Source organism: Delphinus delphis, chromosome 1, assembly GCF_949987515.2.
Source record: "Delphinus delphis chromosome 1, mDelDel1.2, whole genome shotgun sequence".
Taxonomy (NCBI): Eukaryota; Metazoa; Chordata; class Mammalia; order Artiodactyla; family Delphinidae; genus Delphinus; species Delphinus delphis.
This window is the reverse complement of record NC_082683.1, coordinates 43,682,374-43,696,631: the sequence shown is the minus strand read 5'-3', so window position 1 is coordinate 43,696,631 and position 14,258 is coordinate 43,682,374. Positions and strand designations below refer to the sequence as shown.

Genomic DNA, 14,258 nt, shown 5'->3' with positions numbered 1-14,258 from the left:
CTAGATATGAGTGAGAACATGGTACGTTTCTGGAAATTTAAGTATGGAAGTGGGAAGAGAAAAGAAATGAGGCTAGATCACTCTGAAAGGTGAAGAGAAGAAACCAGATCAGCTAGGGGTCTTGGAACACAAAGAACAATACGTTGGATACTGGGTTTTTTCCTTGCACCATACATCCCAGGCTTAAAGTCAAAGAAGTGGACAATTGGTAAATACCAACAAGCACACACAAAAGTAGCTCTCCCCCAAAATCTGCTCACTCTAGCCAAAGTATCAGGAATGGGGCAGCCTAGCAAGGCAGGCAACTTTTAGACAGTAACTACTTTACTTCAGTCAAACACCAAAGAAAAAACTGTGGCCACACCCTCATCCACACCAGCAAATGCCAAGAGGGGAACCTAGACTTTCAACCTTGCTGTAACTAGTTGCCCCAGTCTCCCCACAGGGAGGTGTTACAGAAGGCTGAGTAGGGAGCCAGGACTTTCACGTCCATCTGGCAGTAATGAGGTGCTCCTCCCCCTCAGTGCTGGAGTGGTGTCAAAGGAAGCCTAGTAGAGAGTCGAGACTTCATCACTGCCCAACAGTAAGTAATGAGGTCACCTCACCCCAACATGCTGTCAGTGGAGGCCAACTGAAGAAGAGAAATGAGGTACTCATACCTCTGTCAGCTAGGGCAGTATCAGTAGAGACCTAGTGGGGAAACAGAACGCCAATCCCCTACACAGCAATAATGAGGAGCCCCAAGTCTTGGGTGTCAACAGAAGTCAAGTGGGGAACCAGAATATTATCCCAATCTGGTGATAACAAGGCAGTGCCTCCACCTTCCACTGCTAAAGTGGTGTCAGAAACACAGACTAAAACAGTAGTGTCATGTAGTCTCCAAAACAGTAGTCTCCAAAATGTCCAGATTTCAATAAAAATTCACTCATCATACAAAGGACCAGTACGATCTCAAACTGAAAAAAGACAATCTATAGATGTCAACACTGAAATAACAGAAATGTTACAATTATTTTATGAAGATTTTAAAGGAGCCATCATAAAAAACCTAAAGTGTGCTTGAAACATGCTTGAAACAAATGGAAAACAAAAAGCCTCAAAAAAGAAATAGAAGAATAAAGAAGAACCAAAGGGAGGGCTTCCCTGGTGGTGCAGTGGTTCAGAATCCGCGTGTCAATGCAGGGGACACGGGTTTGAGCCCTGGTCTGGGAAGATCCCTCGTGCAGCAGAGCAACTAAGCCCATGCGCCACAACTACTGAGCCTGCACTCTAGACCCCATGAGCCGCAACTACTGAGCCCGCATGCCACAACTACTGAAGCCTGCGCGCCCAGAGCCCATGCTCTGCAACAAAGAGAAGCCACTGTAATGAGAAGCCCACGCACCAAAACTAGGAGTAGCCCCCACTTACCACAACTAGAGAAAGCCCACGTGCAGCAATGAAGACCCAATGCAGCCAAAAATAAATAAATAAAATAAACAAAGGAAAATTTTAGAATTGAAAAATACAGTAATGGCTGGGCTAAACAACAGAACAGAAGGAACAGAAGAAAGAATCAGTGAACTAAAAGATAAAAAAATAGAAATTACCCAAACCTAAAGAACAAGAAATAAAAATAGACTAAAAAAAAAAAAAAAATGGAACAGAGCTATTTGTCCCAGAGGAGAAACAGGGTAGGGTTGAAAAAGTATTTGAAGAAATAATGGCTACATACCTATCAAAATGACTGAAATAAAAAATAGTAATAACACCAAATGCTGGCAAAATGCAGAGAAACTGGGTCAGTCTTATATAGTTACGAGTGTAAAATGGCGAAGCCACTTTGGAAACAGTTTGGCAGTTTTTTAAAACCTAAACATGCAACTACCATGGAACCCAACAGTAGCACTCCTGGGTATTTATCCCAAAGAAATTAAAACTTATGTCCAAATAAGACCTGTACATGGATGATTACAGCATTATAATATTCATAATATTAGATATTATATTCACAATAGCTAATAGATATTATATTCATAATAGCTAATAGTTAGATATTATATTCATAATAGCTAAATAGCATTATCATTAGGTGGTAAAATTCTTATTCTGATTCCTAGCTTTTATCCACACATTTCCTGGAAGATTTTTAGCTTTGAGACAACAGACACAATGAGCAAAGATTATGACAAGAGAATCACAGAACCAAATAAGTAAAACTCTTTAGTAATAGTCTTATTTTAATAAGGATTGCCACCAATATCATTAATCCTTTGAGTCAGGTAAATAAGTAAAATTTTTTAATGTAAATAAATTATTTTTTTAAATCATTATGCTATTAGAAAAAATATATTATCAATTTTAAAAGCATTCATAGGGAATTCCCTGTTGGTCCAGTGGTTAGGACTCCACGCTCTCACTGCCAGGGGCCTGGGTTTGATCCCTGGTCAGGAAACTAGGAACCCACAAGCCGCATGGCACAGCAAAAAAGAAAAAAAAAATTCACAGAACAACTTTTTCCCCATTTTATTATGAAAATTTTCAAACACAGAAACATTTACCAAACAACTTTTTAAAACTGTGACAAGAATTTGTTCTTTTGCATATTAGCAGTATCCACTCCTGACTGAAGGTGGATATGATTTTTACAAAGAGATTAAATAATTCAGAACACTTTTTGGTGAAAAAGGCAGGTAATCACACTGGGGAAACACAAATGGGGACAGCACATTGTTTCTCTGACTCTCACTTTCCTCATCTGAAGGCAGTTTGAAAAACAGAGGTAGAAAACACATTTTGATCAAGCATATAGCCTCCCCAAGACATTACTCTGGAGGACAATTATTTAGTTACATTTACTTAAAAACTACTTTCATTATTTTATCCATATAAAGCATTTGCCACAGTCCCTGGTATATAATAGGCATTCAATAAATGTTAGCTGCTATTATTAACCAATAGTAGTCATATTTCAAAAGGAATCTGGCAAAGTTAAAACTTCAGTTAACATTTATTCTTTTGATTGACAAGACCAGTTATATATATAAACATTTAAATTGAGCTTGGTAAGTGTAATCATTCAATTGAGACCAGAAAGAAATGTTAGCACTGGCATGATCTCTTAAATTGTTGTGCAGCTTTGTAGGGGACCTTTAACTTTTTTTTTTTTTTTTTGCGGTACGCGGGCCTCTCACTGTTGTGGCCTCTCCCGTTGCGGAGCACAGGCTCCGGACGCACAGGCTCAGCGGCCATGGCTCACTGGCCCAGCCGCTCTGCGGCATGTGGGATCCTCCCAGACTGGGGCACGAACCCGTGTCCCCTGCATCGGCAGGCGGACTCTCAACCACTGTGCCACCAGGGAAGCCCAGGGACCTCTAACTTTAACATGGATAATATCTACTGAAATTTACCCTAGTTCCTTTGGCAGGTTGGAAGAATTCAAAGACACTACAGACTTGAGCAGCTTAGTGAAAACCAAGGAATGTAGGTATCTTCTTCTTCCCTAAATTATTCCAAAATACCTCAATTACAGCCTTATTTCTCCCACCTTTCCTTGGAATGCATTATCTGCATTTGTGTTCGCTCTCCTCCTTCTCTCTCTCCCTCTACCTCCCTCCCTCTCTCCCTCTCTCTCCCTCTCCCTCCCGCCCTCCCTCTCTCTCTCTCTCTATATGCCAGATAATGGTATACACTTTTGCTGCGACTTTAAGTATACATAATAAATTTATATATTTATATTTAATATTTAATAAAATATAATATTTATAAATATATTTATGTTATCGGATTGTCCACAAAGTTTGTTCGGGTTTTTCTGTAAGATATTTTGGCCAACTCAATAAATGTGTATGTGTCTGTGTGTATCTACATATTTAAAGTCACAACAAAAGTGTATACCATCATCAGGCATCTAGGAGCAGGAATACCTCTAATGTAGGTATAGGAAGGTTGTGTGGCAGTGAAAATAGCATAGATTTAGAATCAAACAGATCTGCATTTGAACCACGACAGCTATTAACACTGTGACTCTTAACAAGTTACATCTCTGAACCTCAGTTTCCTTATCTGTATATAAATTGGATAAAAATAGCTATGTTACAGGTTTTTGAGAAAAGTCAAATTCAAGAAAAGCATATAAAACGCTTGACATTATTACATGCAAGAGGCAATCAATAAATGATAATTATCGTTACTGCCACATTTTCATTCTATTTTATAGTTGTGGGAAAATTGTGTTTCTTACTTGTAAGAGTTCATACACCCTAAATATATAAAGGCATTATATCTCTTTCAACTTAAAACTTATATAGAGGTAACAAAAATTATCAATATACATAACCAGAATTTCACAGATAAATCTTTCATAATTTATTTTCAGAATTTGTTCTTAAAAACAGAAGTAATAAATTAGCTATGATTTCCCATTTCAAAGGTCAAAAGCAGAAACTAGTTTTTCCATAGTAGTATTTATTGATTTTCCTGCTGCCAAATGGTAATGTAAGGTGTTTTAGACCAGCAGACTTCTAAACTGCTATTTTGGAAGAGAAGTTATTTTTGCCTTGAGAATGGCTCCTCAAAACAAAACAATATAGAAGAAACAAATAAAAAATGATTTGCCACATTAGAAAATAAAAATGCTTATCACAAATTATAAAGTAAGTGGCAGGATTGGCAAAAATAAATGAATTCCTTTTCCTAGAATTAGGGTTTTCTGTTATTTCTACGAAAATCATTAAATGGCCACAGTAGCACTTCAAAATTCAATGCCAATTAACAGCACATAATTTTTGTTTCCTCTATTTATTTCATTTCTTACCATGAAAAGCCATGGTCTGAAGCAGCCGATCAGCCACCTCCTGTGGGAATACTCCAGGTTCCTGCAGACACAGTGTTCCATCTTGCCTTGCTGAGCAGAACTTCTCAAGGTGAGTAGTCAGGAAATTCAAGCAGATATCAAGTAAGGAATAAGGAGATGCCTCCTCCTTGGATCCCAGGAAGAAACAAAGGGAAAACAAAAGCCAACAAGTTAGTTTCCAGAAAAGTGGAGAACAAAATATTCATTTCCTTGTTCAACAAGTACTTTTATTCAAATGTCTACCTTGTGCTAGATACCGTGTTAGACAGTGGGAATACAACATGTGGTCCATGTTCTCAAGAAGCAGGAAAAGAGAAACATTTAAACAAATATTTACATAAAGTCTATTAAATACTAAATATAGAGGATATATTGGGTAGTCACATAAGCACATAGCAGAGTACCCTAATCAGTCAGGGATGGTCAGGGAAGACCTCAGAGGCACAGCAGATTAATCTTCCTAACTTACCAGCCCTAAATTACCCTCTACTGCTCAAAATGTCAATGGACTTCATGGAGCTGGAGACAAAAGACAAAATTCTTAGATTGTTAGAAAGACGATGCCCGAGTCCTTCCAAAATCTAGCCCCAATTTACTTTCCAAGTTAATCTCCCACAAAATTCCTATCCCAACCTAATAGTTCAAATATGATCAGTTTATTTGGGTAAAAGAATGTGCTATAGGTGTTATCCTCAAAAAAGAAAAAGGTTAACCCAGTTATTCCAACCTGAGGAATAAAGAACTAATCAAATAAGCACAAAGATTAAGTATAAGGGTTTTAATTACAGAAATAAACACTCTAAGTGTCCCCAACAACAATAATATAACTAAAATATAATTACAGTAGCTACCATCCATTAGGTGCTTTCTATATGACTCTGCTGAGTGTTTAACATGAATTATCCATTATTTCATTTATTCCTCACCCCTACTTTACAAAGCAGTGAAGGATTATCTTCATTTTTGAACAACGGAAAACTGGCTCAGAAAACTAACATCTTTCTCAGTATTCTACACACAGTAAGTGACAAAGTGTAAACTAAGACCTGGAGCAACTAAATAAATAAATAAATAAATAATTTTTTAAAAGGTAAGTTTTAAAAATTACATAGTTTATACAACTTCCTCAACCTGATAAAGGTCATCCATGAAAAACCCAATTAGTATCATACTTAATGTTGAAAGTCTGAATACCTTCCCCCTAAAATCAGGAATAAGACAAAGATATCTGGTCTCACCACGTCAAATTCAACATTGTACTGAAGGTCCTAGAATTAGGCAAAAAAAAAAGAAAACCAAAAAGAAAGAAAAAGATAAAAAGAAAGAAAAAGCATACAGATTGGAGAGGAAAAGTAAAACTGTCTCTATTTGCAGGTAACATAATTTTGCAAAAGAAAATCCTAAGGAATTCACACCAAAAAAACTATCAGATCTAAAAAAGAAAAACCAAAAACAAGTTCATCATGGTTATAGGATATAAGATCAATATATAAAAATACCTATATTTCTATTCACTTACAATTAAAAATACGAAAATGGAATTAAGGCAACAATTCCATTTAAAATAGCATTGGGACTTCTCTGGTGGCACAGTGGTTAAGAATCCACCTGCAAATGCAGGGGACACGGGCTCGATCCCTAGCCCGGGAAGATCCCACATTCTGCAGAGCAACTAAGCCCGCAAGCCACAACTACTGAGCCTGCGCTCTAGAGCTTGCGTGCCACGACTACTGAGCCCATGTGCCACAATTACTGAAGCCCGCACGCCTAGAGCCTATGCTCCGCAACAAGAGAAGCCACTGCAGTGAGAAGCCTGCACACCGCAAGGAAGAGCGGCCCCCGCTCGCCACAACTAGAGAAAGCTCACGTGTAGCAACGAAGGCCCAATGCAGCCAATAAATAAATAAATAAATAATTTTTCAACTTATTAAAATGGTTACATACTTTACAGTTTACAAAGCGCTTTCACATTGACACATTTGATATTGTAATAACTGAGTAAGATGGACAACAAAGACATTATTTTTTAAGATGAGGAAACAGACTTCACAAAAGTTAAATGGTTGGCCCAATGAAGCAGAGACTGTGAGCTGCCAACCCTAAAACTTGTTCTTCTTTTCTTCCATGTTAATAAAACCTTTTATTTTTACCTGGGCACAGGACCACTTGTAACAAAGACTATATATCTCTGTATCCTCTGCAGCTACGTGTAGCTAGGACAAATAAGAAAAAGTTCAGAGTAAGTAATTCTTCAAATTCAACTTCTGCATCACAGAACTTTGCCTATTCTCTCTTATTTCCTGTGTTGTAAGTATGAATTCTTTCTGCTTTTTCTACTCTTCATTGTACCATCTTTCTAAATGTCTAAAATTCATCACCCAGATGAAACAAGATGCCCTTTGACCTCCGTTGGTAAGTTTCAAAATGATCTATTTATTTTACAAAAGAGAAAATAAATGAAAGTTGGGTAACTATCAGAGGGGAGACATCTGAACCTTCTGAGTACATAATTTTTAGAAGTCATTTTAACAGAACAAACCCAGGTAGTAACATATGGACATTTATAATATTTAATTAATCATTCTAAAAAATTTTTTTCCAATTGATAAAATATGTCCACAAACAAAAACAGGTTTTTAGACCCCACAAATTTTTCCTTTTCAAAGAAAACTTCCCGTCATCTCTATGTTAATTCCGATTAGTAAGCATAAGACTTTTCTAGTCAGCTGCTCTTCTTTTGGGAAGTACATGTGCCTAACAGTTAATCCACCTGGGCTTTGGAGCTACAGTGCAAATCCCAACTTTTCATTTACTAACTGTGTGACATTACACAAGTTACCTATCCTTTCTGCTCCTAAGTTTTCTCATCTTATAATGTAGATAATAATAATACCTACTTCATAAAGTTGCTGTGAGGATTCAATGAGATAAAACAGGAACCAAAGAACTTAGAATAATGGCAGTGCGTCTGGAAACACAGAGCTTGTAGGGGTCAGAGGCAGGATTCAAACCCAGGAAATGTAGCTCCAAGAGCTTATGCCCTTATCCACCATAATATACTACCTTTTCAACTTTATATACAAATTCTAAATATGTTATCTCACCTGATACTCGAAGGTCTGTGATGTGAACAAGGATAATCATCTCCATTTAAAGAAGAAAACAGAGACGTTATATATCAAGCCAGGGCAGGACTAGAACTGTACTCAGATTATCTGAGATCTACTCCAAAAACCATACGGCCATCTGTGACTCTCCAAATTCCAGTATTTTAAGCTAACATAGAAGTACTGATAGATCAGTATTTCCTATTTTAGTAGTAGTAGTAGTAGTAGTAGTAGTAGTAGTAGAAGAAGAAGCCGTGCTGCAGCTTGCAGGATCTTAGTTCCCTAACTAGGGATTGAACCCGGGCCATGGCAGTGAGTGCCGAGTCCTAACCACTGGACTGCCAGGGAATTCCCCTTATTTTTAAACACACAGCAGCAGTACAGGAGAACTAACAAAGAAAGGACAAAGCAGAAGCTGGAATTCCATGTCTAAACAATTCATCTCTTGGAAATTCCTGCTCAGAAAGATTTTTCCCTTCACCAATTAGGCATACCCTAGGCAAAGTAAAAACAAAGTTCCTACTAAAAAAAGCAGAAGGGAGAGAAGGTCAAGTCTGATTTCATTTGGATCATAAGGAGATCCACACAGTTCAAAGACTAAACAATTTCTAGGAAGAACAAACAGGAAAGTTCTTTCTAATTAATTGAAATGGCTTCTACTCAATCTGGACCAACCCAGCTCTTCACTGCATTGCTTTTATCCTATCACTCTCCTAAAAAAATTTCAAAGGCTCCATATCATCTATAAGCACAGTTCTCATGCTGGGAACACATTCAAGGGGTTCCTAGCAGAAGTGTGCCAGGGGACTAAAGCTACAGTATTAACTTGGCACATTTTAAAATAGCAAACACACTCAAAGCTTATTTGAGGGGATGCGAGTATGGGAGGTTGGGGGAGAGGTAATCAAGTTATGCAACCAGTAAATAACTTAAAATATTTTTGTACTGAAACAAATATATTATGTAAAAGGCAAACACTATATGAATTTTAAGATAAAACACAAGATTACCAAGAAATTCCTGTTTGTAACACTGGTTTCAAGTAATTCCCTTTTCTACCCCACAGCAAATTTAGTTCCCTCTGCTGTTAGAAGTTGGAAAAACAGAGACCTAAAGAATAAAGTGTAAACAATTTAGTAAGGTATTCGAAATGTTTTACTAACTGGCTCCAACCTTCCTTTCTAGCCGCATTTTCCACTTTTTCCTTCTCCCTCCAAACATGCTACCTACTAGATATACTAAACTGAGTATTCCCTAAAGAAACCTACTATTTACCATCACTTCCTAAGCACTTTAACAGGCACTTTCACACCTCTGAACCTTTTTTTAGATTAGTCCTTCTATGTGGCAAAATCTCACACATCCTTCAACATTCAGTTCTGTGACTATCTTTCCTAATTTCCAGGGCAGAATTAATTTGACCCTCAGCACCTGGGTAATTAATCTGCACCATTAACTATTAGCTATTATGTACTGAATGACAGTTGTGTGGTACCAGGCACCAATTCAGCAACTTTATATACACTTGCAATCTTCCAGACAACGTTGTTTTGAACAAAGTAGGTAAACTAAGGCTCAGAAAGATTAATTTACTATGAAAGATAACAGAGCCAGCAGATGGCAGAGCAAGAATAAAAATTACAAGAGTTATCATTCATGAAACACTATGTCTCAGGTCCTGGGTCAGAGCTCTTTAGATACATGAGCTCTTTCAATTTCTAGATTCTATGAATCAAGCACCATTACAATATGCATTTTAATGAGGAAACTGAGGTTTAGGTTAAATATCTTCCCCATATACACATGGCTAGCATGTTGATAAACTCGAACTCCAACTCAAAAATGAGGCCAAAGCTTATATTTTTAAGCTCTTAAGCCACTATACTATAATAATATCATAATCATAATTATTGGGCTCATTATTTGTTAACATAGGCTATGTGCTATATGCAATAAACTGCTAAGTACATTACATATATAATTTCATTTACTTCTCATTAAAATTCTGTAAGTTCTATCAGTATCCCCATTTTATGAAGATGAAGACACTGAGGCTTTAAGGGGTTTATTAATTTGCCCAAGATGATACAGCTAATAAGTGCCAGAGCCAGGATTAGACCCCAGGCAATCTGATTCTAGAGTTAAGTCTGTGCTTTTACCACTACATAGGCTGCCCTCTATACCTGACTCCAAAGCTAGTTTTCTTTTATAATTCTATGTTACACCATAGTTACTTATGACTGTATCTGTCTCCCCCACTAGACCATGATGCTGTTCAAGTTCAAGGAACATATTAACCCTTCCTGTATATCCTTAGCAGCCAAAACACTCCCTGATAGTTACCTGTTAAAAGAAAAAAAGAATGAGTTCAAATTAGAATAGTGGTAAAGACACTTGCCCAGAGTTACAGTATTTGTAAGAAGTGGGGCAAAGATGCAAACCTAGGTCTACTGATTATGAAGTCCATATCTTTTCCACTATACTGTACCATACCTCAGGACAATTATTAGTTTGTCACTGACATAAATGCCAAAAAACAACTTGGAGACCTGTTGGTTGTTGCAGTGACTCACACATGAGGTGATAATGCTATAGATTAGGATAGAAGCAAAGAAAATGGAAAAAAAATCAGAAGTGAAAAATAATTCGAAGGAAGAATTGACAAAATACAGTAAGTGACCGAATAGGAAATAGATGCTGATTTTTTCTGAATCCCCAGTACTTAGCACAATGCCCGGCACTGTACTAGATACACGAGTATTCTCTGAAGGACTGACCAGCATTCATACAGCATACTTTTGACATACATTAGCTCATTTAGCCCTCACAACAGTTCTGTGGAGCTGGTATAATAGACACCATTTTGTATATGAGGATACTGGAGATCAGAAAGAACAGTGTACCCAAGTTCATCTAGTTAAAAATGTGGCAGAATTGGGCCTTGAACCAAAGTATTTAATTACAAATACCATGTCCTTTCTCCTATCCCATATAGGCCGCTCAGATGAAGGAGGGAAAAGGCTAGAGGAAGGAGAAGTCGAGATTTAAAAAAAAAAAACTCCATGATTTAAAGTAGTAGTTAACCAGGAGTAAATATGTGTGTGTGTGTGTGTGTGTGTGTGTCTAAAGAGCACAGTTAATCACACAGGATAAAATGCTAACATTTGGGGAATTTGGGTGAATGTCTACATGAGAATTCTTCGTGTTAGTTTTGCAACTTTTTATAAGTCTGAAATTGTCAAAATAAAAAGTTAGAAAATAAAAAATGAAATAGTAATTAATACTCCCATGAGGTCACTGACAAGACTGATAAGAAGACAAGACAAGGAATTATTTCTTCAGGGGAATTTGTTAAGACTGTGGAGAGTCTGTCTGCTTAGGCAAGTACAGAAAAGGAACTAATAATGCTTCTGTGAGAGAATTCAGCTGAACATACAGATTAAAATATCATCCCCTACTGGTGACAGTGGAGTCATAAGAATAGATAAATTCTCAGGGGAAGTGATCAGAAGCGATAACTAAGCCCTGTAATTAACTATCACATGTAACAGCAGGCAGAATGACATGGTCCCTGAACAATGGCTGAAAAAATATCCTATGGAAAACAGCAAAATCACCACCAGCCTGAAAGAACACCACAGCCCTTTATTTAATTTTTTTGGTTAACACAGTGTTTTCTAGAACAGGATATAATCCTGACATTGTGAATCATTCAAATCAAGTGTACCCAGATTAGTCCTCTCAAATGATGCTGGTCAAAGTATAAATTGGCACAATTTTTCTTGATAGAAAAGACTTAATTACAATCTTAAAAACACCCAGTCTCTGGGCTTCCCTGGTGGCGCAGTGGTTGAGAGTCGCCTGCCGATGCAGGGGACACGGGTTCGTGCCCCGGTCTGGGAAGATCCCACATGCCGCGGAGCGGCTGGGCCTGTGAGCCATGGCTGCTGAGCCTGCGCGTCCGGAGCCTGTGCTCTGCAACAGGAGAGGCCACAACAGTGAGAGGCCCGCGTACCGCAAAAAAAAAAAAAAAAACAAAAAACACCCAGTCTCTGGATCTAGTACTTCATCTAAGAATTTACCCAAAAAAACCCAAAAAAACAAGCAAAGGGAAATAATCAGAGATATTAACAAAGGTATTTACACAAAGGGATTAATCAGTTTTTCTGACCCCCCTAAAATAAACCCACATATAGAAATGTCTAAAACAGGGGGGAAATGGCAAGCAAATTATGGTATTATCAACTCTATAGATAATTACATAGCAATATGTATGTTTCTGAATAACTTTTAAAGACAGTAAAATGCTAAGAATAAAGTTAGTCTAAGCAAAATAAAAACTGTACGTGCAGCAGGATTTCACTTAAACATCTATACAGGCATAGTAAATGATATTGCCTGAAAAGTTATTTCAGAAGATTATATATAAAGCTACCTCTAAACTAAACAATATGTTATGATAAATCTATAGAAAAGCGCAAGGGAAAGATTTAAAATAAAAAAGGATGGTTGACAGGACTTCCCTGGCAGTCCAGTAGTTAAAGAGTCTGAGCTTCCAATGCAGGGGGCGTAGGTTTGGCAAGCCCCCCCCCCCAAAAAAAACAGACAGTGAATACCTTGGATACCTTGGGGGTGGGTGGAAGTGGCATAGAAGAATGGGGCACACAAGGGAAAAAATGGCAGTGGTTATCTTCTATTTCTTAAGTTCGATGCTGGTCTTTAGATATTTGTTTACTATGTTCCATGGCTTACCTAAATGTTTCATATAGTTTTCAAAATTAATAGATTATTAAAAATGAAAAAAGACAAAAGTAAAAATTTGTGGAAATGTAAATAAAGCTATATTCATGTTTCTGCTTTTCAAATATTACAAGATAACCAAAAATCAGTGTCAACTGAATCAATGATAGCCATACTTTTCAATAATATATGTATTCAACTAGTAAAAATAGACATTTTTTATTAGACTCAATAAAACTATCTTAATTTTGAATGAAAACATGTGCTTGTGTATTTATATACACACACTTTTATTTTTCCTAAATTGGCCACAATGTAACTTCTTACCACTGCTCCTATACCCTTTCCCAGTCTTACATTCTCCAGAGGTTTTACCATCTAATAATGGTGGACTGGGTTGGAAAAGGAGTCTTGGCAGGGTTTTCAGGGGAAAGGCAAGGGACCAGCTATGATGTATAAAGGGAAGTAGATAGGAAATAAAAAGGGAATTTTAAGAAGCACATCTGTGAATTCTATTCTATTTTACAATGTTCAAAAATCCACAAATAAAGACTTTGAGTTACTACAAAATGACTTTTGGCTGCAGGATTACGTTCCATGGATTATGACACTGCTCTAAACTACGTGGATCACAGCTTAAATAGTTATACATAAGCAATTAAAGAATTTCTCCTGCTATTAAAGCTAGGTATATACACAAATATCTGCTCTTCTGCTCCTGTCTTTAGATGTCACAAAGCAGAACCTTGAAGGAACAACAAAACAAAAGAAAAAAACAAAGAACATTGAAGAAAAGAACTAAGCTGAAAGGAGGTTAGGAGAGGTCTTGAAATGACACCACCTAGGAGAGACAGAGAAGACTTTCAAATGTTGAAGAAAAGAAAAAAAGAAAGTAATAATGAGAACCTTCATCATTAAACATCTGTCTAGCACTTCAATTTACAAAGCCTTTTCAAAACAATCATTATGACTCTATGAAGTAAGGAGAAAAGAGATTATTTTTGTTGAGGAAGCTGAGGTTCAGAGAAGGAATGTTACCAGTGGTAGTTATGCCTCCCCTTCTTTATATATGCTGTCCCCTCTCCTTAGAGTGCCCTTCCCTACCTGTCCATCTATCAAATTCCTACTCACACTACAAGAGCCAGTATATATGTCCACTCCTCCATGAAGTTGTCCCTCATATCCCAAAACACAGATTTAATCACACTACATTTTGTATACAGTTCTATTACAATCAGCCACTGTATAACTTATTTGTTTAGATGGCAGTCTCCCCCTCAAGACTATGAATTCAAGGAAAGTTAGTAGTTTTCAAATGCTTTTTGTCTATGGCCCACTTAAGTGGGGCAAAAAACCTCACAGCCTACCCATCCCTCTTGGTTCCCAAGTTCCAGTGGAGAACCATATTAACAAAGAAGTATCACTACAAGGGACTTTTATAGACATCTGCTTTAACAATAAAATGGATGTTTCCGGACTTCCCTGGTGGCGTAGTGGTTGAGAGTCCGCCTGCGGATGCAGGGGGCGCAGGTTCGTGCCCCGGTCTGGGAGGATCCCGCGTGCCGCGGGGCGGCTGG

At 37.4% G+C, this 14,258-nt stretch overlaps 1 protein-coding gene across 4 annotated transcripts in view; it reads right to left on the bottom strand.

Moving 5' to 3' along the window:
* ZYG11B (zyg-11 family member B, cell cycle regulator) overlaps positions 1 to 14,258 on the bottom strand; it is a 79,958-nt gene that overhangs the window by 51,422 nt on the left and 14,278 nt on the right. For 3 of the 4 annotated variants that reach the window (XM_060022136.1, XM_060022115.1, XM_060022126.1), the window contains one exon: positions 4,796 to 4,961. In XM_060022136.1, coding sequence (XP_059878119.1) covers positions 4,796 to 4,808 — 13 coding nt within the window. In that variant the 5' untranslated portion in view covers positions 4,809 to 4,961. Of the gene's footprint in view, positions 1 to 4,795; positions 4,962 to 6,984; positions 7,021 to 14,258 lie in introns of those variants that run through there. The other variant, XM_060022147.1, reaches the window with a different exon arrangement.